At 37.2% G+C, this 25,308-nt stretch overlaps 2 protein-coding genes and 1 pseudogene across 3 annotated transcripts; 1 reads left to right on the top strand and 2 right to left on the bottom strand.

Moving 5' to 3' along the window:
* Positions 1-779: 779 nt before the first annotated feature.
* Positions 780-4,855, bottom strand: LOC137712519 (DEAD-box ATP-dependent RNA helicase 30-like). Of its 2 annotated transcripts, XM_068451593.1 has the most exons (10): positions 4,657-4,855; positions 3,906-4,513; positions 3,631-3,810; positions 3,376-3,537; positions 3,139-3,293; positions 2,683-2,775; positions 2,485-2,570; positions 2,167-2,393; positions 1,216-1,446; positions 780-1,119 (listed from the first exon to the last, which is right to left on the bottom strand). In XM_068451593.1, exons 1-10 carry the CDS (start codon positions 4,710-4,712, stop codon positions 1,013-1,015), a joined length of 1,905 nt encoding a protein of 634 aa, XP_068307694.1. In that variant the 5' UTR covers positions 4,713-4,855; the 3' UTR covers positions 780-1,012. The 2 variants fall into 2 exon arrangements, 1 of the variants encoding a protein (XP_068307694.1); XR_011065229.1 differs by lacking the exon at positions 780-1,119 and having other exon boundaries at positions 1,308-1,446; positions 1,589-2,393.
* Positions 4,856-7,322: 2,467 nt separating this feature from the next.
* Positions 7,323-7,919, bottom strand: LOC137712348 (uncharacterized). The gene has a single exon (XM_068451443.1). The coding sequence runs from the start codon at positions 7,917-7,919 to the stop codon at positions 7,323-7,325; it is 597 nt and encodes a 198-aa protein (XP_068307544.1).
* A 2,357-nt stretch (positions 7,920-10,276) lies between these two features.
* LOC137712347 (ferric reduction oxidase 8, mitochondrial-like) lies at positions 10,277-24,801 on the top strand (annotated as a pseudogene).
* Positions 24,802-25,308: the final 507 nt, after the last annotated feature.

Here is a 25,308-nt window from a genome sequence, read left to right as displayed (position 1 = left end):
AGAACTTGAAACAAGTCTCCTTTTGGATCCACAACATTTTGTTAGACTAAAACTTATTTTCTGAGAAGGGGATTTTCTATGGTGCTAGGGGAGTACTAGATACTTTTGAGTTTTTAACAGTTAAATTTGTGGTTAAAAAAAAAATATTAAGATCTAACAGTTAAAAAGTTTGGAATACAATATACGCATCAACTGTCACGATTTAAAACCTTGTGAAAAATAGGAGAGATACTTTTATGAAACCAAACATGCCACATGGCAAGTATCCATCGATTAATTTGTTCAAATTTTTAGCACGCGATAAGCATCCACTAGGACAATGACGTTGTTATCACTACTATTTATGACCTTTTTTATTTTCATGCCCCATGATGATAAACGATGCACATCCTTTAACAAAGACGTAACTTTAGTTCAGACGTAACTTTAGATCCTAATATTCTAGCTTTAATTCTTAATATTCACGTTTTTATTTTTTTTAGTACATCGATATTTTTCTATTAAGAGAAGAGAGAGATCAGCTAAGCCATACAATAGGCAGCATAATTTGGTATCTAATTCACTATACGCGAGATTCGAACCTAAGATCTCTTATTTCAAAGTGAAAAGAAATACCGCTAAACCGTAATACTAAATAACGACATTCACATTTAAACTTGGATAAATTTTCTACTTTCGTTCGTCCTTGGGATGTTCAAGAAGCATATTATTCAATAAAAAAATTGATACACCTTGAAATTGCAACAAAAAGTAAATTCTGCGTAATGAAGTCAGCATAATAACAATTTCAATTGTTTGCTCACAACTCGTCCCCAATTTTCTTCCAACTCGGTCCCTGTTATGTTCTCTCAGAGAAAGCAACAGGTAAACATAAACAGCTATTTGGTCTTGCATCACAAATCAATTATATCATTTGGGGAAACTAAAAAAATAGCAAGTTTTCGACACAACTTTCTTTCAACGTTACAAAACTAAACATAAATTAGCCAGGTGAGTTGTGACACTACACAAACTACCAAGGTCTCTTGTAACCGATAGGAACGGTATTTGAACCAGAAATCATGCCCCGGTTCCCAAATCCTCCTCCCCGTCCTCTATTGCGGAAGTTCCCTCCGGATCCTGATGAAAAACCGAAAATAAAAAACAGCATTGTTCACCATCCCATAAAACTATGCGCACAAATGACACCGTATTCAAAGAGGAAACCGAGCCTACCTCCGAAACTACCACTTGATCGGGCCATTGCAGCCAATGCGGGGCTCACAACCTGACCTGCTTCTTGAAGGATCTTGATTAGATCCCTAGCGAATTTTGCGTTTGCATGCGTGAAAAAGGTTAAAGCAGTTCCTGTTGCTCCTGCACGTCCAGTTCTTCCAATCCTGTGGACATAATCCTCAAGGCTTGATGGAAAATCATAATTGATCACACATTTTATGTCCTTCACATCTACAACAAAACATAGCACAAGTTAGGTAAACGGTACGCAAACAACAAAACACGGAGAAAACTGCGAACAACCTTATCCCTGCACCCCTGAGATCTCAAGATCAAACTAAAGACAACACATTCATCATGTAAATGTGCCCACCTTAACCTAGCAGGGATAAGGAGCAGCTTCACCACAACCACCACTTCCCATATCCAATCAAATGAACAAGCATGCATGAGTCAACCGGGCTGCGAGGATACCCAGCTCCGTAACCGTGGATGGGCGACAATGATTTCAACCATGTTACTTAGACACTTGAAAGGAGAAGCCAAGCCATTTCAGGCACCTCTAGTACAAATAATTGAGAACTTTCCTTACAGAGAGCCGTATGAATTATCAAATGCCCCATGTATATAAAAATAGAATTTCCAGACCAATGGAAGATACAGGCTTGCATTGCACAACGGCATACCACCCAGACTTAGGAAGTTAACCCGAGTCATACCAGTGAAACCTTGCTCCTTGTGTCCATGTAACATGAAATTCAAATAAGGTAAGCACCCAGAGAGTTATCACAGGGGGTATTAAACTGGTAAGAGTTATCACATGTGATGGCACCTGCCCTTCGCACCCAAACCACAAATTATATTCTCAGGAACTGGACAGCAGCCGGCCGACTCGTAATATTTCAAATTCAAGACCTAAACACCAAGGTTTCTAGCACACAGTGATCCTACCAAGACCCCGCGCAGCCACATCAGTGGCAGTCATTATTGGGTTCCTGCCACTTTTAAACTCAGCCAAGACCCAGTCCCTTTCGGCCTGGTTTTTATCACCATGGATGGATAGAGCTGGCCATCCATCCATCCTCAATTGTTTAGTAACGTGGTCACATCCCTTTTTCGTCTCCACAAATATCAGCATTCGGCTCCCAACCATCGCTTCTTTGAGCAATTTGATCAGCCTGCCAACAAAACAATTTGAAGTACTTACTATGAAAGCAAAAAAAAATTCAACCTTATCATGTAACCAGATGTCAAGCACAAGAGACAGACCTATTGTATTTCTCCACCTCCGTCACAACTTCAACAACTTGGTTTATGGACTGGTTTGCTTTAAGGCTTGCTGATCCAATGATTACCTAAACATAAAGAATTGATATAAGTTATATCACAATTTATTTCAGACACATCTGCACAACCAAGCTGAATATCAATGTATCATACTGATATGGTTAAATCTACAAAAGAGACCTTATATGGGTTACGTAAAAACTGCCTTGCTAAACTTTCAACCTCCCTTGGCCACGTGGCGCTCCAATACAATGTCTGCCGATCTGGTCGGGTCTGCAAGAAAACTAACTTAATCAAATGCAATTCCTAAGTTCTTTCAAACAGCACTACAAGTATGTACATTAGTTGCCAAATTCATATATACATAAAAATCGTGTCGGCAGAAACATAAAGGCTAACTAAAGAGCAGCTCTGCAAAGTCCCTCATGTAACAAAAGTTCATGTGCTCAAGCACATTAGAAACATCATAGATTCATAGAATATTTGACAAATTTGCATAACAAATATTCTAAAGAAGTCATCTGTTGTATTTAAATACTAATATTATTGTTAGTCTGTTAGCTGTTTGACGAAACAAAAAATATAACTTTCAGCTGATTAGTGGTGAAGCAACCAAAATGATAAAACTTAACATACTTGGGAAACAATTTTCCTTATCTGTGGCTCAAATCCCATGTCCAACATCCTATCAGCCTCATCTAAAACTAGATAAGTGACTCTTCGCAAATTTGTATGCTGAGCTTCCAACATATCTATCAGTCGGCCAGGTGTAGCTATGACAATCTCAACCCCTGCCACATGGAAGACATTAGGACATTACTATATGTGGGGTCCTATTTATGCACTGCCAAATGAACATAAGCTAATACATACCTCTTTTAAGGTCGCGTATTTGGGGCCCTTTTGGAGCACCTCCATAAATGCAAGTACTCCTAATATTGGAACGTAAGCCAAATTTTAAAGCTTCTTCTTGAATTTGAACTGCCAATTCTCGAGTAGGTGCTAATACTAACGCAATAGGACCTTCTCCCTGCACTGAAGTTTATGGCAAAAGAATAACCAAATCAGGGTCAACTGCTAGGAAACAAATAATCGTAACTTAAAACAGGAATGGTAACCAATACTGACCTAACCGATGCTGCGCACTAATGTGTACCAAAGCAGGCAGCAGATAAGACAAGGTCTTACCAGAACCAGTCTCAGCGATGCCAATTAAATCTCTACCCTTTAATGCCATTGGCCATCCTTGTGCCTGAATTGGTGTTGGTTCAACAAAACCCAATTTCGCAATTGCCTCGAGGCAGTAATCTAACACATAACATTACACCAAAATAAGCTACAAGCACAAAAAGTAAACTTTAATAAGAAAACAAATACTGTAGCATTCATCAGCAAGGAAATACCAGGAAAATTCGCATCCTCAAACATTTGAATCGGCTTTGGGATGTCATGCCCTTCAACAGTAATCTCCCGCCTAGTACGATACACCATAACATCATGCTCTGACATTGCCCTCACTGAAGGACTTTCAGCATAGAAATTCTTTTCAAAAGGTACCAAGGTCCCAAAATCTTGCTTGGGAAGCATAATATTATCCAAGTCTCCTCTTGACGAGCCACCATGCCTACCTCCTCTTCCACCAACTCCACGCCCACCGCCGAAACCCGCACCTCCACCACGACTACCACCGAAGCTCCTACCGCCACCACGGCCTCCATCAAAACCCCTGCCACCGCCACCAAATCTCCCACCACGACCCCTTCCACCACCAACATGTCCATTCGACGCTCTTCCACCAAAGCTCCCATTACCACCACCTCGGCCGATATTGAACCGCTCGGAAGGGGGCTGGAACGGCGGGTACCCATTAAAGTCTCCTGGACCCTGTGCCGGTCCACCCACCCTTGCCGAATACGGAGCAACCGGAGGCGATGGGCCCCCATACGGAGCTGCCCCACCGCCACGGCCATAAGCGGAGCCACCAGCCGCAGGCGCTGGACCCATTAGGTCACTGCAAATTCACAATTACATAAAACCAAACACAAATGAAGAAACATTAAAACACAGAATTGAATCGAAATTTGAAAAAAGTTAGAAGCAGCGATCTGAATCGGAAAGCAATCGACTTTGAGGGTAATTGTAATTACAAATTACCTTCGGCGCTCACGGTAGGAGTTGACGTCGGCGTGTCGGTTGTCGTAGGCGTACATCAATGACGGAATTGCAGAGGTTGGATTGCAGTTCTAGGGTTTCTGTGAGCACAAAACCGGACGGGAGAAGAAAACCTAAAAACGAGCCAAATTGGAATTTGGATTTGAGTTTTCGCCGTGGTCTTTGTTTCGAAGGAGCCAAGTCTTCGATCTCCCAGCTCTTATCATGGTCTTGTCGGAGGGAAATTTGATATTATCAAGTACACGTGGCGGTTTAGATACCGTATAACAGGCTTACAGCGATGCTAACCTAAAAGAAGAATTAACACACTTACTGCTACTTTAGTGATACCTTCACTTCACTTGTAAGTGAAAAATCTTAGGTTCGATTCTCATCAAAGGCGAATTTGAATCATATTATTGCTAGTTCATTATGAAACTAAGTCCACCCCCTCCTCCTAGTGTTGATAATATCGTTTATTCAAGAAACAAAAAATTAACTTGTCGCAGATGTTTCCACTTAGTACTACGATCTAATGGTATTTATCTTCACTTGTAAGTAATATGCAGAAAAGAGAACATAGAGATTGCAGAAAAAGAAGGAGGAAACAAAGAAGGTTTAGAGAGAGAGAGAGAGAGAGAGAGAGAGAGAAAGAGAGAGAGAGAGAGAAAGAGAGAAAGAGAACGAATTTTCACTTGTATTTTCTTGAATGATTTCTAGTTACAAGGATACAATTGCTTTATAGGTGAATACTCAGCTAACTACCTTATCTGAATCTTACAATACCAACAATCCTAACTGCCTTATCTGTTTAACTAATGACATGTGTCATGATCCACACCTTCCATATCCTATATACTCTAGCATCCCCCCACAAGCTCATGGTTGTCCAAGCATGAGATTGTTGCAGTGAGTATTGAACAATGGTGAACTCAGGCCTTTGGTAAGAATGTCAGCAAATTGCTCAGAAGAAGAGAAACTTAACCAAGAAGCTTATTGACAGATGACCATGGTATAAGATTGTCTCCATCCCATTGTCTCCCTCCCTCAACCTCATGGTTATACTATCAAAATATGAGATTGTTGCAAGGAACAAAGCACATTATCTTCAACGAGTGACAAGTCAAACTAATACCTTTGTCATCAACATCTTTAAACTTGTGCAGTTCATGAAGAACATACTTTGATATTCATACCGATTGAATTCTTCCAACCAGCTGCACAAGTAATCTAATTATAGCAACAAGAAATTCCAACTCAAATTGTAAAAGCCAGCTCAGCAACCCAGCAATTAAGAAGGAAGAAATCATTCTCAAAGTACATCCAAGATAAATGCTTATGAACAAAAACTTAGGGCCTCCACCTTTGTCAATAATTAGCATATGGTATGCTGGCTTAAGATCAATAATACTTGCACCATCACATAACCTAACCAAGGTATGCATTTCACCAAGTTTTCCAATGTTGTCATAGTCTTCTTGATAGTGGTAAGAGCATATATCTTATAAGGTATTACTTGTCTCTAGACAAATGCCACCAATCTCTAAATTTCCCAAAGAGAATCGTGTTGATTTTTCATCAGTTGATTTGATGGTAATATCTGATTTGAGTGATGGAAGGTAACTTGTAGAATGGCACAAGGAAGGTGATATATCGATTTCATGATATGAGCACTGAAATGATGGTGTCAATGGAGCGCGGTGAGTGTGGTTTTGTAAATCATACAACTCCATAGACAAAATAGCTTTCTTTGTTGCCGATATTTCCAGCTTCTCACCAAACATGATTTTTATTCTTTCCTTATCAGCTCCTTCACTAGTCATGTCGTTAGTCGCACCATGTTCTATTGGAATATAATATCCCCTCCTGCCATAATCCTGATTACATCCACTGAAGCATCCTTCATTGGGCCAACAACATTCACAATATTTTGTCAGTGGAGGATGAGAGTCAAGAATTCCTTGAGATATTTTCAATGTACTTTGACATGATTCAGGGGCTGAAACTGAAAAATGAGGATTAGTATGTGATAACAATGAGCAGCAAAATGACCCTTCTATGAATTAGGATACGAAGATGGAGGTGAGCCAAAACTCCTAGTGAAAATTGAGGAAAAGACTTGTATGTATTAAACCTTGGACCATTATTGTAGTGGAATCGACCTTTACCACATCGCACGACATTAAATAAGTGAGATGGCATAGAAGATGGCATCACATACGATTGGTATTGTCCAGTGAAACTGGTATGCATAGCAGTCATTGGAGGTGCAGATGAATAGGTCCTATTTCTGTATAAGCAAGTGACAGCACTATGGTTCCTCCAATTACAGATTTGACATGGCTCAGGTGAATCAGTGATTTTGTAAATACAATTAGATGTATTATAACCTTGTTGAGCACACAATTGGCAAATGATTATAGAATAAGAAGCCCCATTGTTAAACTGGGAAGTGAATTCATGTACAACACTTTTAGGATTAGAATACCTTTGGCCGTGATTATATTGAAATTTGCATGTACCCCTTGATTTTGAGTTAAAGGATTGATTGTGTCCATTGCCTCCATTGCATCAAGGACTGGCATAGAAACTATAATGACCATTGCCTTGAAAACCCAGACTTTGTGTAGAGCCATTTGATGCAGATGATCCATGACCTTAATTGGCAGTTATTGAATATTTGGAACCCTGTCTTTGATCATGTGCCACCATAGAAGAGAGGAATGGTATTGATGAATTGTTTTTAACAAAAGCTTCCTCTGCAAGCAATTGGGATCGAAAATCTTTGAGACAAATAATTCTCTGCCACGGATCACACATCTAAAGGTGTTATACTCGGATGGCAAGCCATTAAGAGCAAGAATAATAATAATATCCTCATCTGCAAATGTGACTCCAGCAGCAGCAAGAAAATCTCTTGCTTCCTTGATTTTTTGCAAGTACTGAGTCACATAATCAGTGCCTTTCTTGATGGTATAAAGATTTGATTTCATTTGAAAAATTGCAGCCCTACTCACAATAGAGAATTGTTCTTGGAGCCTAACCCATAAATTCCTTGCACTTGTGCTACCAATAGCACAAGAAATTGCAGAAGGGGATAGGGTTGCAGTAATGAGATGCATAAGTGCCATATCATGCATTTTCCAGACCTTGTATTCATCTGTCTCAATTCTTGAAGATGAGACACCAGTCGTTACTGTAGAATCTCCATAATAGGTAGATGGAAATTGGGAAGGACACATATTTGTGCCATCAACAAACCTCATAATTCTGTGACCTTCAAGCATCAATTGCATCTGAAAAGTGCCATTGAAGGTAGTTGGTCTCATCCAACTTGAGTGAAACTGAAGTTGAAATGGATGAAATTAACCCCGTGATCGGTGAATGTAAGATCTGCAATTGACTCGCGGTAACCATGTTGATCAGTTTTCTCAGAGAACTTAAAACAAACACTTGGTGTGTAAGAACTTGCATAAAACATAAGACATAAATGGGTAAGAATCACAAGCCAGAAATTCAGAAAAGAAATCACAGAAAGATTGTAGAAGAAAGAAATATGTAGCAGAAGCAAAGAACTAAGGATTGAAAAAGCTTGCAACGAAGCTTATTCGGCGATGATACCATGTTAAGCAATATGTAGAAAAAAGAACATAGAGATTGCAAAAGAAGAAGGAGGAAACAGAGAAGGTTTAGAGAAAGAGAAAGAGAGAATGCCTTAAGTTCGATTCTCGACAAAGGTGAATTTGAACCACATTATTCTAACTCATTGTGAGGCTAAGCCCACCCCTCCCCTTTAGTAGAAATAATATCGTTTGTTAAAAAAAATACTTATCGCAACTGTCATGTTTGTTTGGCCTCTTTGGTTACGATTAGTAAAGTGTAAGGATTGACATGGTTATTGTCTCAGTCGTTATTTAAAAATAAATATTTCAGTGTGTCAAAAACACGGCTACACCAAATTTCCTTGTTAGTGAATATGGAAAGAGATCATTTCCAAATCCCTTCCTCCTAATCCACCAAATCAAGAGATTTGTGTTATTGAAATTTGATCCAACATCTAAAGTTATTATAACTTTTAAAGTAGACCCATGTTTGTACCCATTGGATCAAATGCAATGACACAGATTCCCTGATTTGGTGGATTAGGAGTAAGGAATCCGGAGAGGATTCCTTTCCTGTGAATATAATCCCCTCAAACAAAGCATTGAAGGAAAGAGAAAGCTTGCATATTAGGCTTAAAAAGGATGCTGCTTGCATGTCAAACCTGAGAGAAGATCCTCGTCGAATCCTCTTTGTGAGGATCCCGGGGATTCTCCAACCACATCTGTTCATCTTACATCGTGCAACTAGTTTTTATCATGTATTGTTTATATTCAATTTTAAATAAAAAATTTACAATAATTTCTGACCGCACGATGTACGATAAACGAATGTAATTGGAGGATCCGGCAAAGATCTTGACCCAGCAAGAAACTGAACGTGTCGCAGCAAAACAGAGACTAAACTGTAATTCCAATTCAAGATATTCTGAGCTAACAAACATCTTGAAAGTAAGTATGGGTGATTGAACTTTGAATTCACCATATATCATTGTTTTTGGACGGTAAAGATGGAATCAATATTTCATGATACTTGTAAATATACATACATACATATATATATATATATATATATATGCATATGAGATTAATTCACATTTGTTCTGCAAATTGTGTCATTTCAACTTCTTTCATATCAACTATATAATGTATAAATGGAAAGGTTTATTATATTTCATCTCTTCCTTTAAACAATGAACAACCAACAACCAATGTGCGTATAATTTGTATCCAATGGATTTGCTCCTCAATTCAAATGCAATGTGACTTCTGGTTTGAAACACATGGCATCACTTCTAATGAAATTTCAATATTGCGTCAGGGCATCACAATGGTTTGAACTTGGACTCTTTTGGTTCGCTGATCTTTCATAACAACGCAATTGCTAGAGAAACCCTAGTACAACCCATATCCCAACAACCCAAATTTGACAACGGTTGTCGGTCCGTTCTTCAGCTTGGTGCGGCGGCAACCACTCTCTCCCTTCTAAAATCGTTCTTCCATTCATCCCCTTTCCCTCCCACCACCCCAACTTTCCCTCCCACCCATGCCTTCACCTCTGCCTCCGCCCCTCTCTTCTCAGCTTTCAGCGTCTTCTTTCCTGATTTCTTCCCTCCCACTAGTCCTCCTCTCTTCCCCACTCGTCTACTTCTTTTACCGTTACTTTTATCACAACCACCGCACCCCTTCCTCTCCACCACCCCACGCCTCATTGTTGTCGATGCTACATAAGGATCTGATGAGGGATGGTGGCAGGTTGGGGTTCATACAAGGATTTCGGATCTGCAGTGCAAAGAAGGTTCAATCGGTGTTGGGTTCATCTGACCTCCTTGCAAGATGAAACTTGATTTGAGACTTGATCGTGGTTTTGGTTTGGAATTGTATTTGTTGGTAGGTCATTTACTTGAATCCACCTCTACGCTCTACGACTTTTGTTTCCATAAACGAATTGCTCTTCTCAACCGAATTTGTGACAGTGCCGACTTAACTAGCCCAATATATGGCGGCTCCACCTTGCTTGGCTCATGGTAGCTGTAGATCTCACTAGAAGTGGTACGGTCCTCGGTGGTCTTGGTCAGGGTATCCTATTAGCGATGAGATTAGTAAACAGGTGGTCAGGGTATCTCCACATGAATGTATTGATCACTACACTTTTTTCTAGTATTATTATTATTTTTTTTAAAATTAAATGATGTATGGCAATCACCTTTATCACTGTATAGATTATTCATTTTCAATTTCAAACGATAAAACAGTCAAAAATTAAGAAATATTTTTACGCATCACCCTTAAATGATGATGATGTTCACCATTAGATAAGTTTGATTGAATCTATTTATTGCACAAATTTCAAAATATAAACTAATCAGATAGTACATAATAGGGTAAAGAGCAAAAATGCACTCAAAAAATTAAGCTACAAATGAAATGACATTTCCTAAGCACTAGCAATGATGACAAGAGTATTGTACTAACAAGAAAATTAGTATATCGACTTAGGAAACTGTTATTAACATTCCAAAAATCTCAATCTACACTTCTCACAAATGTATTTTTCTTTCTAATTATAGAAAGTTTAGAGTGCAAAATGAGATTTTTGAAATGCCGATAATAATTTCCTTGACTTAAGGTCAAATAATAGAATTTATTTTTAATCTTACGCAAGAGATTATTCTAAATTTGAACTCAGGTAAGGATTATGATTTTTTCCTTTTGAACAATGGACAAATAATGCATTTTATTTCATGAGAATAAGTTGTAACGAGTCATAAAATATTTGTTTTGAATTGGTAGGTAGTTAGTATTTCATATCAGTTTCACTTCCTACCCAATCATATATGTCATGATTACTCTTTATACATATTACATAATATGGAATTCCTTTATAATCTAAATACCAAGTTTAGATTAAACCCAACCTTTCATCTCGTAGAATATAGGGTGTTTGATGACAAAGACGACGTTATTTGATTCAATGCTCAAAAATATTGTAATGAGGACTCGAGATTTTACTTTATTTTTAGTTTGTAAATAAAATATTGGAGGCAACTAAAAACTATAGGATTAAGATCCTCCATCACTTATTTGCGTTAATTTCAAATTCTAAGTTGATCTCCAATAATTGGCATAAGGCTTAAATTAAGCCTTAAAAAAAATCATCTCTAATGGTTGGCCCAAATCGGCAAGCATACTGAAAAGATAAGTCACATAAGCCTGGTTAGAGTGGTGGATTCCAGTATGTCAGTAGACGCTTTGAAAAAAGACACTATGACATCTTTAGGTTGGAGAGAATTTTTTTTCCACTTACTAGAGCAGAAAATCAGAAGACATGGAGTCAAAAATTTGGTCTACCTGAAAAAAAAAAAAAAAAAAAAAAAAAAAAAAAACAAGGAATAGGATAGGCGTATTTTTTTCTCTATCTGGGTGTTTGTTCAGCAAGGTTAAAAATTATTTGTTCAACCTTTTTTTAAGTATAAACATTAGGAAATAAAATCTTCTAGCTCTAATGTTTAAAACATCCTTACCATTTGAGGAGGTTTAAATGAATGTTAGAATTGCAAATTTGGATAATTTAGACCATCTTCAATGGAGAGTTGCTAATGTTAAATTTTGGCTTAATCCATGGCTTGTTGCCATGCCGGGTTTAGCTACTTGCCATTTCTTTTATTTTTTGTTAGTGCTTTAAGGATCCAAGCAACTAGAAGTCATTCAACATTGTAACACGACATTTTCAGAAGTAAGAGAACACAGGCCTGGACTATTTATATGAGTTTATGAACAAAGTTGTATGGAAATTAAGGAGAAAATGGTTGTTCTGATGATAAATATCTACAAATAGAGCCTGTGAAGTTTGTTAGAATTATTTAGACTCCCTTCTTTTCGCATAAAGTACTGTTTCACTTCAGTTACCAATATAAACTTCGACATGTTAATTAACTGGACTGGGAGTAATGCATCTTCAGCTTGCCAGCTTTCAAGTTGCCCAGTTTATATGTCATTAATTTGAGTATGTGGCCGTCCCATATGATCCGTAATGCATAGCCAAGTTTGTTTCATCTCTGTCACAACTTTTGCAGTTGATGCTTAAGAAATCTTGGCCTTCCCGTGCACTATCTATCCAAAAAAGTAGAGTGAGCGAGAGAGATTCATTTCAAAGATTAGTACTGCAAAACGTGATGGCAATATATAGCCTGTATATATACAGAAGTGAGAGAAAGAGATTCATTTCTAAATTATACTTGCCTGGAAAGCATGAAAAAAGAAGGCTTCTTTCAAAGCGATCAATATTTTCCGGCGTTGTTGGACCATTTACTTGCTGATTGACCTCCACCTTGTTGCCTTCATGAACGATGCTAATCTCACAAAAGTCCGGTGCATTGTTCTTAACAAATTCTCCTAACGACAATTGTTTTCTCGCTTGCCTACACAACATAGTTTAACCCCATTAATTGAACACCTAATTCACTCTACTTTGGATGTAATATATCTACTGAACACATTGTTGATCGTATCTCTCATATAAGTGACACCTACTAATAGACATGATTCCCACATGTCTCATCTTTATGAGAAATGCAGTACTCAGGTTTTACTTTATCTCTAAAATTTGTCGGGGAAATGAAATAACTGGCATATGCTACTACGCACCTTCATTGTCTTTTTATTCTTATGACAAGGTGAGTAATGCTAAGAACAGGAATAAGATGAAGAAATAGTTTTGCTGTGCAATTGCTCTCAAGGAGCATTGTCTCCACCGTTACCTGCAGTCACATTGAAAGCATAAAATTTCATCATCACCAATTCTATGGAATCTTGCTGTTTGGAAGCATAAACAACGCAGGGGAGTATAATCCACACCTTAGCATCATTGCACAAGTTCACGTATTTCTGCAAGAGGTTACTCCTCTTGTTACTCTCTTCATTAACTTATAATCGCACTTGATCTTCATTTAATTGGCTCTTTGTTAACCTTCCAGCTATCAATATTTTATGACAGGAAAGTACGAGATATAGCTTAGGATTGGTGATCAGGAAAAACAATTGCAGATGTTAAAGAAAAGTCTAAACCCTAATCACTGATCCGAATCCAAAAAAAGATATTTGATGAATGCATGAAGTGTTTGATCAGAATCCCATAAATACAGTACACTGATAGGCAGACATGGACAAGAAAAACATGAACAGGTGAACTAGTTTACCGGGATGTGGCTGATCGGAGGGAAGAAGTGGACAAGAAAAACCCGAGTACTACCAGGGGAAGCAGCATTGTCAAGCGTCCAGTTCAGGACATCTGTGTCATCTTTGCCAACTGCAACATAAACATCGTTAAGGACTACATCTTTGCTAGTACTTTCTGTGACACTAGTACTCTTGCTATCCTCTTCTTGTATCTCCAGATTCTCCACAATCTCCGGTGACAACGCACCTGCTTTAATTTAAGTCTAGTAAAAATCCTTGGCTTCCACTAGAACATAATCTTCGTCTTCCATCGAGGCGTACATGACCAGAAGTACAGTGAGCACAAAATTGAAAATATGGAGATTGATAGGAAGCGAAAATAACAAGATTGGATGAAAGAAACATGGCAGTTTTATAGTGAAAGAGTCGTTGCTATCAAAGCACCAAAAGAAAAGGGAACAAAAGGGGAGGTTCTATTTTGTCAAGGGATATAGCATCATCCCTTTTGCTTAGGTGCCTTTTGGTGCAAAAGAAATCAAACTTTTTCGGTTTCTTTTTCTCCTCCATAGATTCTAGGTTTGGTATTGATCGACCTTGCATTTGGGGAACAGGGTACATTCTATGTGGCAATGCCTCCTCTTTTAGTTGACTTGTTCATGTTATGTCGTGTTCGTGTTAACTCAAAGGCTAATCAACACACAAAATGATAAGTTTATCAAAACATGAAATAATATAAAATAGTAATATAATATTACAAAAACTCACACCATTCATCATAAAAATTTGAGAAGAGTTAAATTTTTATTAGTATAATATTAAACGAACAATGTTAATTATGTTGGTCTTTTATCTGTGTTGTGTTTAGGTCACAAATTTTCACCTCTTTGTGTAGTGTGTGGATCATGTTTGAAAAAAGAGATGAATTTGATAGGCAAAGCAAATAAAGTACTTGCAGAGTTTGATCTTTTACTAGAACAACACAGAAAGCTGGTGCCATAGAGGTTAGGAAATTGTTGCAGATTGTTCAACATGCCTACGTTTTCACGACTCTTCGTCTGGATACATGCCTTTTCGCACACATTTGCATGCATACAAACAGATCTGGTGCAAAAATTGAATGTGATTTATATAAAATATCAGACCCCTTCAACCTTATATATGCTACAAAAATATATTACTCGGTTAAAAATGCTATGAACCGCCACAGGTTGTAACTGTCTAACATGATTATTATTATTTACTTGGTTTTAGCTGTAAAATTTATATTAGCGCTCAAACGCTAACTAGTTAGTTTCTTAAACAATAAAAAAGATTTAAATATGCCCAAAATTGTTAGACACGTCTTGGGAGGGGAGAGATGCAACCCGATTAAATGAGTCAGTTTTCCTGTAAAGGGAATGCGTTAGCAATATGATCACTGAATGTCATTCATATAACATCTACTTAAATAAAGAGAATATATATATATATATATATATATATATATATATATATATATGGTTTTCACTTAAACGAATTAAGCGACTTTAAATGACGTATACAGTTACCATTAGCCGCATTACAAATGAATTTTAATAAATTTATAATGATTTACACCTTTTCTAGTCATAGGATGCCACACCAAGGTTTTGACAACATTAGTTTAGCAATATTAAGTCCTTGATGAATCAGAACTTGGAAGCTAGAAGTTATTTTGAAAACGATTATTTATAAGTTTAAATACACACCAGAAAATTACAGCTGCAGCAACAAATGGAGTTTGTTCTTATGGTGCTAGGAGGGATTTAAATAAGCTTACATTGGGATTTCCTAAGTAAGACCAATCTTTATTGTAATTTCAAAACCATAAATTTGTTTTTTGAACAAACGATATTATCTACACTAAGAGGGTGGGAGAGTGGGTAAGTCTTACTATAAGCTAGTAATAATGTGGTCCAATTCACCTTTGTTGAGAATCGAACATAAGAACTCTCACTTACAAGTGAAGAGGAATACCACTAAACCGTAGTACTAAGTGGCACAAAATCATGAACTTTGGATGCAAGAAATAGAAGTTTTTTTTTAAGTAGTGAGAGGTCTTAGGTTCGAATCTCATGGATGACGAATTCGATACTACATTAGGTTGTTCATAGTGTGGCTTAGCCGAACTTCCCCTCTCCTTAGTGTAAAAATATCGATGTACTTAAAAAAAAGAAGTCAATAAACCCTTTGATACAAGAAAATATAAAATAGTTAGAGTAAAATGTCGTTTGACCACCTTAACTACTATCCCAGTTGAAGTTGACGCCTTGAAGTATTTTTCTGGTAAATTAACTCCCTGAACTATTTGAAATTAGTCAATTAACCTCTCACCGTCAGATTCGATAAAATTTCATCTACTTTGTCGTCAAATACTAGCACGTGATTCACTCTTGAAGGTAAACTCATGCCATATTTGATGGCAAATTGATAAAATTTCATTGAATCTGACAGTGAGGGGTTAATTGTCTGATTTCAAATAGTTCAGGTTTAATTTACTAGAAAAAGAGTTTAAAGGTCAATTTCAACTGGTACAATAGTTTAAGAGGTCAAACGACAGTTTATCCAAAATAGTTAGGTCAATTACCTAGGCTTGGCTTGGCTACTTTTAAAACTTCATCACCAAACTGCTCATCTCACTCTTTTTTTTTTTTTTTTGGTCAAACTAAAACACTTCCATTATATAAAAAGGCAAGTACAAGGAAAAGGTAGCCCACCACCTAAATACAAGCCCAATAGCAAATAAGAAAATACAGTAGATAGGCCCAAAAGTAGCCAGCTGAACAACAACAATAAAACCCCTAAGACTGGAATGAAAACCAGTAGCCACCAGATGTGCCTCCATTGCAATGCCACCACCACCACCAAGAGAACAAACCAACGGAACAACATGATCAAAGGAAAATGGGGGTGATCAAGCCACCCGCGCAGTGAGTGTTCCTATAATCCTACCCAATAGTGCTAAAAGCGCTTTAACAGCCACCAAACACCCAAAGAGAAGTACACGGGCCAAGTAACAAAGGCTAGTAGTAGAGGACGTGCGACAAACAGTATCATCGGAGCATGAGAGGGCCATGAAGGTTTAGATCTGAGACTAGCTCATGGGAATTGAGACAACGTTCAAAGAACAAAACTCAAGGGAAGTCAAAACCAACACCAAAAGAGAAAAAAGTGCATAAATTAAAAATAAAAAATAAACTTATTGCGCGGAAAGGTGTAGTAAGGATGAAGGAAATGAGGGGGAGAGGGAAGATGCAAAGAGTGGAGATGGATGGGTAGAAGGAAGGAGGGGGAAGATGGGAAAAAAAGGGAGGGAGGGAATATGTAGAGGATGGAGAAGGAAGAGAAAGAGGGAAGGAAAGCTAGAAAGATATGGGACTCAGGCTGCTACCAACCCCAAGCAGGAGCAAGGAGTAGCAGCAGCTAGGAGGATTTTTTTTCTTTTTTTTTTATTGAAGGCAGAGAGGAGGAAAGGTTTTAGAGAGAGAGAGAGAGAGAGAGAGAACACATTCACAAAAATTGCTCATCTCACTCTACAATTGAAAATGAAGTAGAAAATTTTGGTAGCCTTCCTGATTAGGTTTACTCTCACTGGTTGGGCTTGATTAGTGTCAAATTAAGTGAGATAATAATACAAGAATTTCGTACTTTTTAAAATTGCTCTACGAATGACGTGATAAATATTTATAGATAGTGGTAAATTTATAGTAAATAAAATGGGATAGTTGACACAAGTCTTATTTTAGACATGTGTTGACATTCGTTATAAAATGTTCAATGTTGTCATTGATGACTCTTGAGGTCCAATTTGACATGCCATGTGGTCTCCTTTCACAGGCATCAAGGTCTCTTTCACTTCCCATGGACGATCTTAACCCTCACCAAGGACATAGGGGAAGTTGTGGCTATCCTATGAACTTTTTTATTTCTTTTACAAACGATATTTAAATTTAAATTTAAATATGAAAAAGTGAAATTCAAATTCAAATGCAAAACGAAAGATACATTCGTTATAACTAAATATAATAATACGTTTAATATTCGTCTTTAAATATATAAAGTTTTTATTGACTTAGTCTTGAAGATATAGTGCATGTCGTGCTCTATCGTCATCATTTTCTTTTAGACAACCACCACGATTTTTCATTTAGTTATGGCTTGTTTGAATGTGCTTTTCAAATGATTGAAAGCGCATTTAGAGAAAATATTTTTAGATTTCAAAAACACTTTAAGTGTTTTCTGAAAGAAGCACCAGTTATGTGCTTCTTCCATGAAGTACTTTAAGTGTTTTTTTTTTCAGGATTTACTTGCATCTTTACTAACGATTGGTTCTAAAAACATTTTCACCAAAAACGCTTTCAGTCATTTCAAAAACACATCCAAACAAGCTCTTATCTGCTTGATAACCCTGCACTAATCATGAGCACATACATGCAGGATGATATGCTTTGGATATCATATACAACTTGAATAATAACTTATATACCATATGGTTTTTTGGAGAAACCTATACCATATGGTTGGTGGAGGAATTATTAGATAACGACCACTTCGAGTTGATGGTACATGAAAGTGGGACATGGATTCTTTCCGGATCCAATTGTCCTAATCTTAGAGATCTATCAATCTGGACCGTTGAAATTTGATCCAACGGTTATAAAAGTTATAATAAATTTAACCTTTGAATCAAATTTCACCTGTCCAAATTGATGGATCCCTAATATTAGAACAATTGGATCCGGAGAGGATCCATGTCCATGAAAGTGAACCAAGAATAATGGGGGGTTTAAAATATAAAGTCATGTCGAGAAAATTAAAGTGGCCACATGACAGCTTCTAGCTCGATCGATGGAGATTTTACTTTAATCCTACTCTCGAGTCAAAGGTCGACTCTCGTCCTCCTGCTAAAAATAAATTAAATTTATAACATATAAAACAGATAGAATATCCATATTCACTCCAAAGAAAATAATGTATAAAAGACAGTGATGTGGGAATAAGAAACTTGCATCATGGAAGAATATGTACATATATATATATATATATAATTTTGTAAAAAATGATCAGTTGGTGATTTCGTCGTGGCAATTCATTTTTTCAGGATTGAGAATATTGTATATCCTTAGGGAGATTTGGAATATTTGAGTGACATTTCACATAAGTAGTTGGCTAGTTGGAATATTTGATAAAATATCAATAGATTTCATCCATCAAGGGGAGTGACTAGCATTAAATTGAACAATTAAGAGAAGAATCTAACGGACATAATTAAGGAGAATATTGAAAGATAAAAGAGTAGTGTGGAATCCACTTTCCAAATTTAGTTGAGAAGGTGGTGGGCTAAACAAGAAATCTTTTTATAATAATTGGTGGAATCAAAAAATCAAGCAACTTAGCCCGTGCGATGTCGCGGATCTAAAACCATGTTAAACATATAAAATATATTAAAATATATTTACTTCTATATCAAAATATATTAACATCTTTATGATCAATAAAAAAACAAAAGATACATGTTTGTACAATATATTACAACACTCTGAGGCTCATGTCTTTAGTTCTCGTTATTCATACTTCCTCAGCAAATCAACCATTTGTTCTTTACCAATGTCCAAGGCCTGTTATGGAGAAGGCAAATGGAATATAAATGTCAATGGGGCTACCAACATGTAACTTAAATTTGTTAAGAAAGTATATTAAATTTAAAAGCAAGAAATTAGAAGATAGCTAAATCATGTAGAAAGTCATAATAATAATCATAATATAGACGAAACACATGAAACTGGAGTGGTCTTAATGCATTTATATCGAATTCAAAATAGAAGAAAATTCAATTAGGCTGGAATGAAAAATTTTAAGCTTTTAACATAATAAATTCGTCGGCACGTACTTGGCACTCGTTAGTTTTCACCTATTACAAATGCAGAGAAGCACTACATTCCAAAGTTAATTTCAACAGGAAATACTACTCTCCAGTGATTTTTCCGATCAAAGGAAAAGAAGTCTCCAATGATTAGGTGATGCAGCTATTAGGATGTACTCAGTTATCTTTAAGAATACATAACCTGCTACCTAAAGCCTATAATGTTATATCACCAACAATCATAGAGAAGAACCAAAATAAGCACCATAATCCAAAACACATGATTTTATCAAGCAAAGAGAGGGAAACAATTTCACCATAACAAAATCAAAGGAACCAAGTTTCAGCCAGCAACCAATAAAAATAACACCACACAAACAGCAAAAGTTGCACCAATTCCACACAAAAATGTAAACTTGTACGGAAATTACTACGACTTGAACAAAATTCAAGCTACCCATCAACAACTAACAGAAATACCAATATTTCCAACAGAGAAAAAAAAGAAAAAAAAAAGAAACCGCAAATAAAAAATCCAACATATTGTATAGAAAGATAGCAGCTTTACCTCCCCGAAGAACAATAAATGAAATTTCAACACTTGAATTTGTTGGGTGGTAGCACGGGAATCAACTCTGTATTCGACTGTTCATTCTTGGCTTTTCATGTTATTGTTCAGTCCTCTTTATCTTAATAAAGTTTATTCCCTTTTTTTTTAAAAAAGATGAAGATTTTTAGTGACGGATTAAAACTAACATGTAATATAGAACTTCTGTGTTTCACTCTCTTATTGGTCCAAGGCTCGAGAAAAGTATTTCATGAGCTGCAAAACAAAAAAAAAAAAAAAAGGTCAAGAAAATGAATATAGTTGTTCTATATCATCCTATTGAAACCATTAAAATAGTTTTTACATTATGCGAAGCAAATTATATGAAAGTAAAATTCAATTGAAATGTCAATTAACGGAAGATCTAAATTGTTCATATATTAAATCATCATATAAGCAGAGGACCTTTTTACCACAATTTGATCCACACTGTTAGCAACTGAAACAGTTTGATTCTTTATAAACAAACGGAAAAGGAAAAGAGAAAGACAATCAGCATTTGAAATCAAACGATCAGATTGAGATACAAAAACTTAACATGTGCTTACCCCCTCCTCTTGACTTTCAACTCCCCCTGCATATTTTTAAAAAATTACAGATTACATTAAATAAAAACGATTCAATAAAATTAATCACAAATTTCATTTGAGTAATCATCAAAATCGAGAGTGTATATAGGTGAATTATGACAATTTACTATGGCTCAGTCAAGTAAGGACCAATTGTAAAAAGTAACACGAAGTCAAAGTGTAATGAAAGAAAAGAAGATGAAATAAAGATGGTAATATTATCACAAAACCAGCAGCATGGCTTATTTTAGTGAGCAAAGAAAAGCTAACAATTAACAAAGCATGGATTTAATTGAGAAAAAAAAAAAAAAACAGGATGAAATAACGGTTATCTCTTTCCAAAAGAATATAAAAATACTACCAGGGATTCAAAAATATTAGTTAACACAAACAAACAGCAACAAAAGCCATTAGGACATAAGGAAAACTAATGGAAATAACTTGAAAACTTTAAAGTTTTAATGATAAGGACAAAATAAAGGGTAAAGTGAATAGTACCATGATTGGTTTTTAGTATAAAAATGTAATTTTTCGTTAAAATAAACAGTACCGTGAGCTTTTCGTTAAAACTTCCTTAGACACAAGGTAAAGTACCAAAAACTTGATCCAAGAAAAAAGAATTATTTACCTCTACGGCTCATGGTAAACTTGATCCAAGAAAAAAGAATCATTTACCTCTATGGCTTTAACCATGTGACGGGGGGAACTTCCTCTTTCCCATTTAAATGGTGGATTGAATGCCAAACATGCTTCTTTCCAAAGAGAAGTGCATGATGAAGATGAAAAAAAATATAATTCAGATTACATCAAAAGAAGTAATAAAGTGGATAAGAATGGCAAAGCATGAAAATTGAACACGATGAATTACTGGCACGATTAAATTTTTTATCTTCAACTCTCCGACTAATTTGATATAGCACAACAATTAACCGTTCGAAAGAATTGTGTAAAATATTATTGATTTTCGGAATTTGGTAGATGTCACATCCCGGCCCGGGGCGGATCACTTCTCGGGTCCGCTCCACCACCGTAGCATGATATTGTCCACTTTGGACTTACCATTCCCTCACGGTTTTGTTTTTGAGAACTCACGAGCAACCTCCCAGTGGGTCACTCATCATAGGATTGCTCTAGCCTCATTCTCACTTAACTTCGGAGTTCCTACGAAACCCGAAGCTAGTGAGCTCCCAAAAGGCCTCGTGCTAGGTAGGGATGGGAATATACATTTAAGGATCACTCCCCTAGGTGATGTGGGATGTCATAATCCACCCCCCTTAAGGGCCCGACGTCCTCGTCGGCACACCATGGCCAGGGTTAGGCTCTGATACCAAATGTCATATCCCGGCCCGGGAAGTGACATTTGGTATCAGAGCCTAACCTTGGCCGTGGTGTGCCGACAAGGACGTCGGGCCCTTAAGAGGGGTGGATTGTGACATCCCACATCACCTAGGGGAGTGATCCTTAAATGTATATTCTCATCCCTACCTAGCACGAGGCCTTTTGAGAGCTCACTAGCTTCGTGTTCCGTAGGAACTCTGAAGTTAAGCGAGAAGGGGGCTAGAGCAATCCCATGATGGGTGACCCACTGTGAAGTTGCTCATGAGTTCCCAAAAACAAAACCGTGAGGGAATGGTAAGCCCAAAGCGGACAATATCGTGCTACGGTGATGGAGCGGGTCCGGGAAGTAATTCGGCCCGGGCCGGGATGTGACAATAGTCGTGCTACGGTGGTGGAGCGGGTCCGGGAAGTAATTCGGCCCGGGCCGGGATGTGACAGTAGTCGTGCTACGGTGGTGAAGCGGGTCCGGGAAGTAATTCGCCCTGGGCCAGGATGTGACAGTAGACATACAATATCTCTTTGCTTCAGTAGTTGAAAAGAGAAATGGAGAAAGCGTGAATGTGTGTATAAAAAGTTGAACGTTATGGGGAGACGAAGAAATAACTTTACAGCTAGCAAACTATAAGAAATCCTATTTTCAAACTTACTTACGTAAAGATTAAACAAGGTAAGAGAAAAAGGGTACGTGGTTATCTTGAAATAATAGGGTTTAGCTTTCTGCTAATCAAACCTCTTAATCGGGAGAAAGATAAACAGTTGCTAAATAATTTTCTTGCAGGTCTTAATGTTGCTGTGGATACATTCCCTCCTATTGCTTTGCTGGATCTCTCTACTTGAATTTGAAGCCTAAGGAGCCAACAAGGAGGTTTAAAATGCATGTCGATCTCAAGATTCCAGTTTAACTTGTACAGTTTTACTTTTGTGTTCATAATTTGGATAACAGAAAGGGAGGGGATGGATTGCTGGTTTCTCAAATCCAATCGTGGTGAACACCCTTGTTGGTGTTAATCCACTCTAGAAATGCTAGCAGTGTTCTTGTTCATCCTCGTCTTACGGTCTTAACATGGAATTTTTACCCCCGAATCTTGAATTGTTTCAAGAACTTGAAGCCCTCTAAATCGCTAGCATTGAGTTCGTGAGTTCTTAAACCCGAAAAATTTCTATTTTTGGACACAACAAGAACTGCATCATGTTTCTTGCTTCAATTGTGCCTCGTTAGATGGCAACTCAAGTACTTAAAGGTGGCAACCCGATTCAGTTTGCTAGCAGAAGTTTGTCTGGCTTTTCTTCTCTTCCCCATAGTAAGAGGGTTGGCCTTGTTTCAGGTTCTTGGCATCCAGTTTGAAGCTTCAATCAAATATCATACATGGCTCGGAACTGCAATGCTATTTTTTGCCACTTTCCATGGTGCAAGCACCTTGTTCATTTGGGGGGTCAGCCACTATATACAAGAAGATGTAAATTTTGTCAATGTTTTAGAGAGAGGTCCAGCAGTCCACTATTTCAAACACTACTATTATCACCAACTTTTTATGATCTTTTTGGTGCTTGCCTGTGGTGGGTTATAAATTGGTGTTATTAGTAGTGGAACCACTCATGTACATACGCATTTTAATTTGTCAAACTATCTGATGTGGCTTTTACATTCTTCAATCCTAGGCCCTTTTATGATCTTTTTGGTGCTTCACTGTTTAGTTTTACTGATGTTTTCGGTGTAATTCATTCAACTACAGACATGGAAGTGGCAGAACACCGGGCGGATATGACTTGCCGGGGAGATTTGTCGAGTTACAGGGCTAGTAATTTGGATCACATCACTTCCTCAAATAAGGAGAAAACAGTTTGAGATATTTTACTACACATACCATCTATACATGGTTTCCTAGTGTTGGTCTTGTTTCATGCTGGAGACCGCCACTTCTACGCAATTTTCCCAGGAATTTTTCTTCTTGGCCACGACAAGCTGCTTCGAATCATGCAATCTAAACCCGAGTGCATTCTTTTTGTCCGGATCTTCCCCTCCAATGCTATAGACATTTCTCAACTCTGGTCAGAAACCAGAAATTTGCGTAAAAGTTTGGAGTAATTATATGAAACATTCACTTGTAATTACTTGCAGGACTCAAGTATACACCAACAAGTGTTATATTTGTGAAGGTACCAAGTATATCCAAATATCAATGGCACTCATTCAGCATTATTTCCAGCTCTAGGGTCGATGAGAACACAATGTCGATTTAATCAAATCCGAAGGTTCCTGGACTAGTTCTCTCTCAAATATGATCCAAACTAGGCAAGAAACGTATAGCGATCGGTTGAAGTACATACCTATTGCAGTAGAAGGCCCCTATGGACTTGTCTCCATGGACTCCTCTAGGTACATAAAAATTTCACTTTTCATGATAGTTTACTTTCTTAAAACTTTCTCATTGATCACCAAATTATAAACAAAATTTGATTCACACGAATGTGAGATCTTTGTGCAGATATGACAGCCTAATGCTTGTTGCTGGAGGAATTGGGATAACCCCATTTCTGAGCATCTTGCAAGAACTTGCTTCGTTTGAAAACAGTCAGCGTACATATATTTCTGCCAACAATACAACTTATTCTGTTGTGGAGAAGTCCCAAGACATTTGTCTATTAAACTCAATCTCAACCTTAATCTTCAACCAGCCAGCTGAAAAGTGCCGTCTGAAAGTGTAAATATTTGTGACACGAGAGCAGTATGGTACAACAGTAAGAGAACTACCAAGCAAGTTTTCGCAAGTGAAAACAGTACAGGTTGGTACAAAGTTCTTGAATTATTCAATCAGTGGACTCGAAAGCTCGGCTTGGATGGCTGCCATAGCCAGAATCTCCTCCATCCTGCTTCTGATCTTTCTTACCATTTCCAATCACATTTTTGTTCCCTCTCAAAAAATGGCCTCCAAAGCAACGAAAGAGATCGGCTTATCCTATCTTCTTTCATTGTAAAAATAACATGCAGCATTTTGGTAGCAGATGGAGAAGGATACAGAAATTGATTCTTCTTATCCTCCAAAAACATGGGAAAGACTTGGAAAAAATTGTTCAATACAAGCAAGTGATGCAGCTCTTCAGCAACATGAAACCCATTTTGGACGCAGGCCTAACTATAAAGGTACTTTACCCTTGTAATCTTTAACGAACTTGACTCTTTACAATTACGGTTAAATAGTCATCTCTTGTTACATGAAAATCACATACTGACACATATATTGAACTGACATTCAAAACACAAAAAGACGTTCACGCACTCATGTCAAATTGTGATTTGTACCCGCTACCTGTATTTTCCATCTTTAACGACTTTCTTGTTATGAGTACATATCTTTGCAAAGTTTTCAGATGAGACGGGTGGATCTGATATTGGAATGATGGTGTGTGGACGTGAGAATATGAAAGAATAAGTCGCAACAGAATGCCAACAGAAGATGGGTGCTCCCTCAATTTCACCCTATA

Source organism: Pyrus communis, chromosome 13, assembly GCF_963583255.1.
Source record: "Pyrus communis chromosome 13, drPyrComm1.1, whole genome shotgun sequence".
Lineage (NCBI taxonomy): Eukaryota > Viridiplantae > Streptophyta > Magnoliopsida > Rosales > Rosaceae > Pyrus > Pyrus communis.
This window is presented reverse-complemented; position numbering and strand designations above follow the sequence as displayed.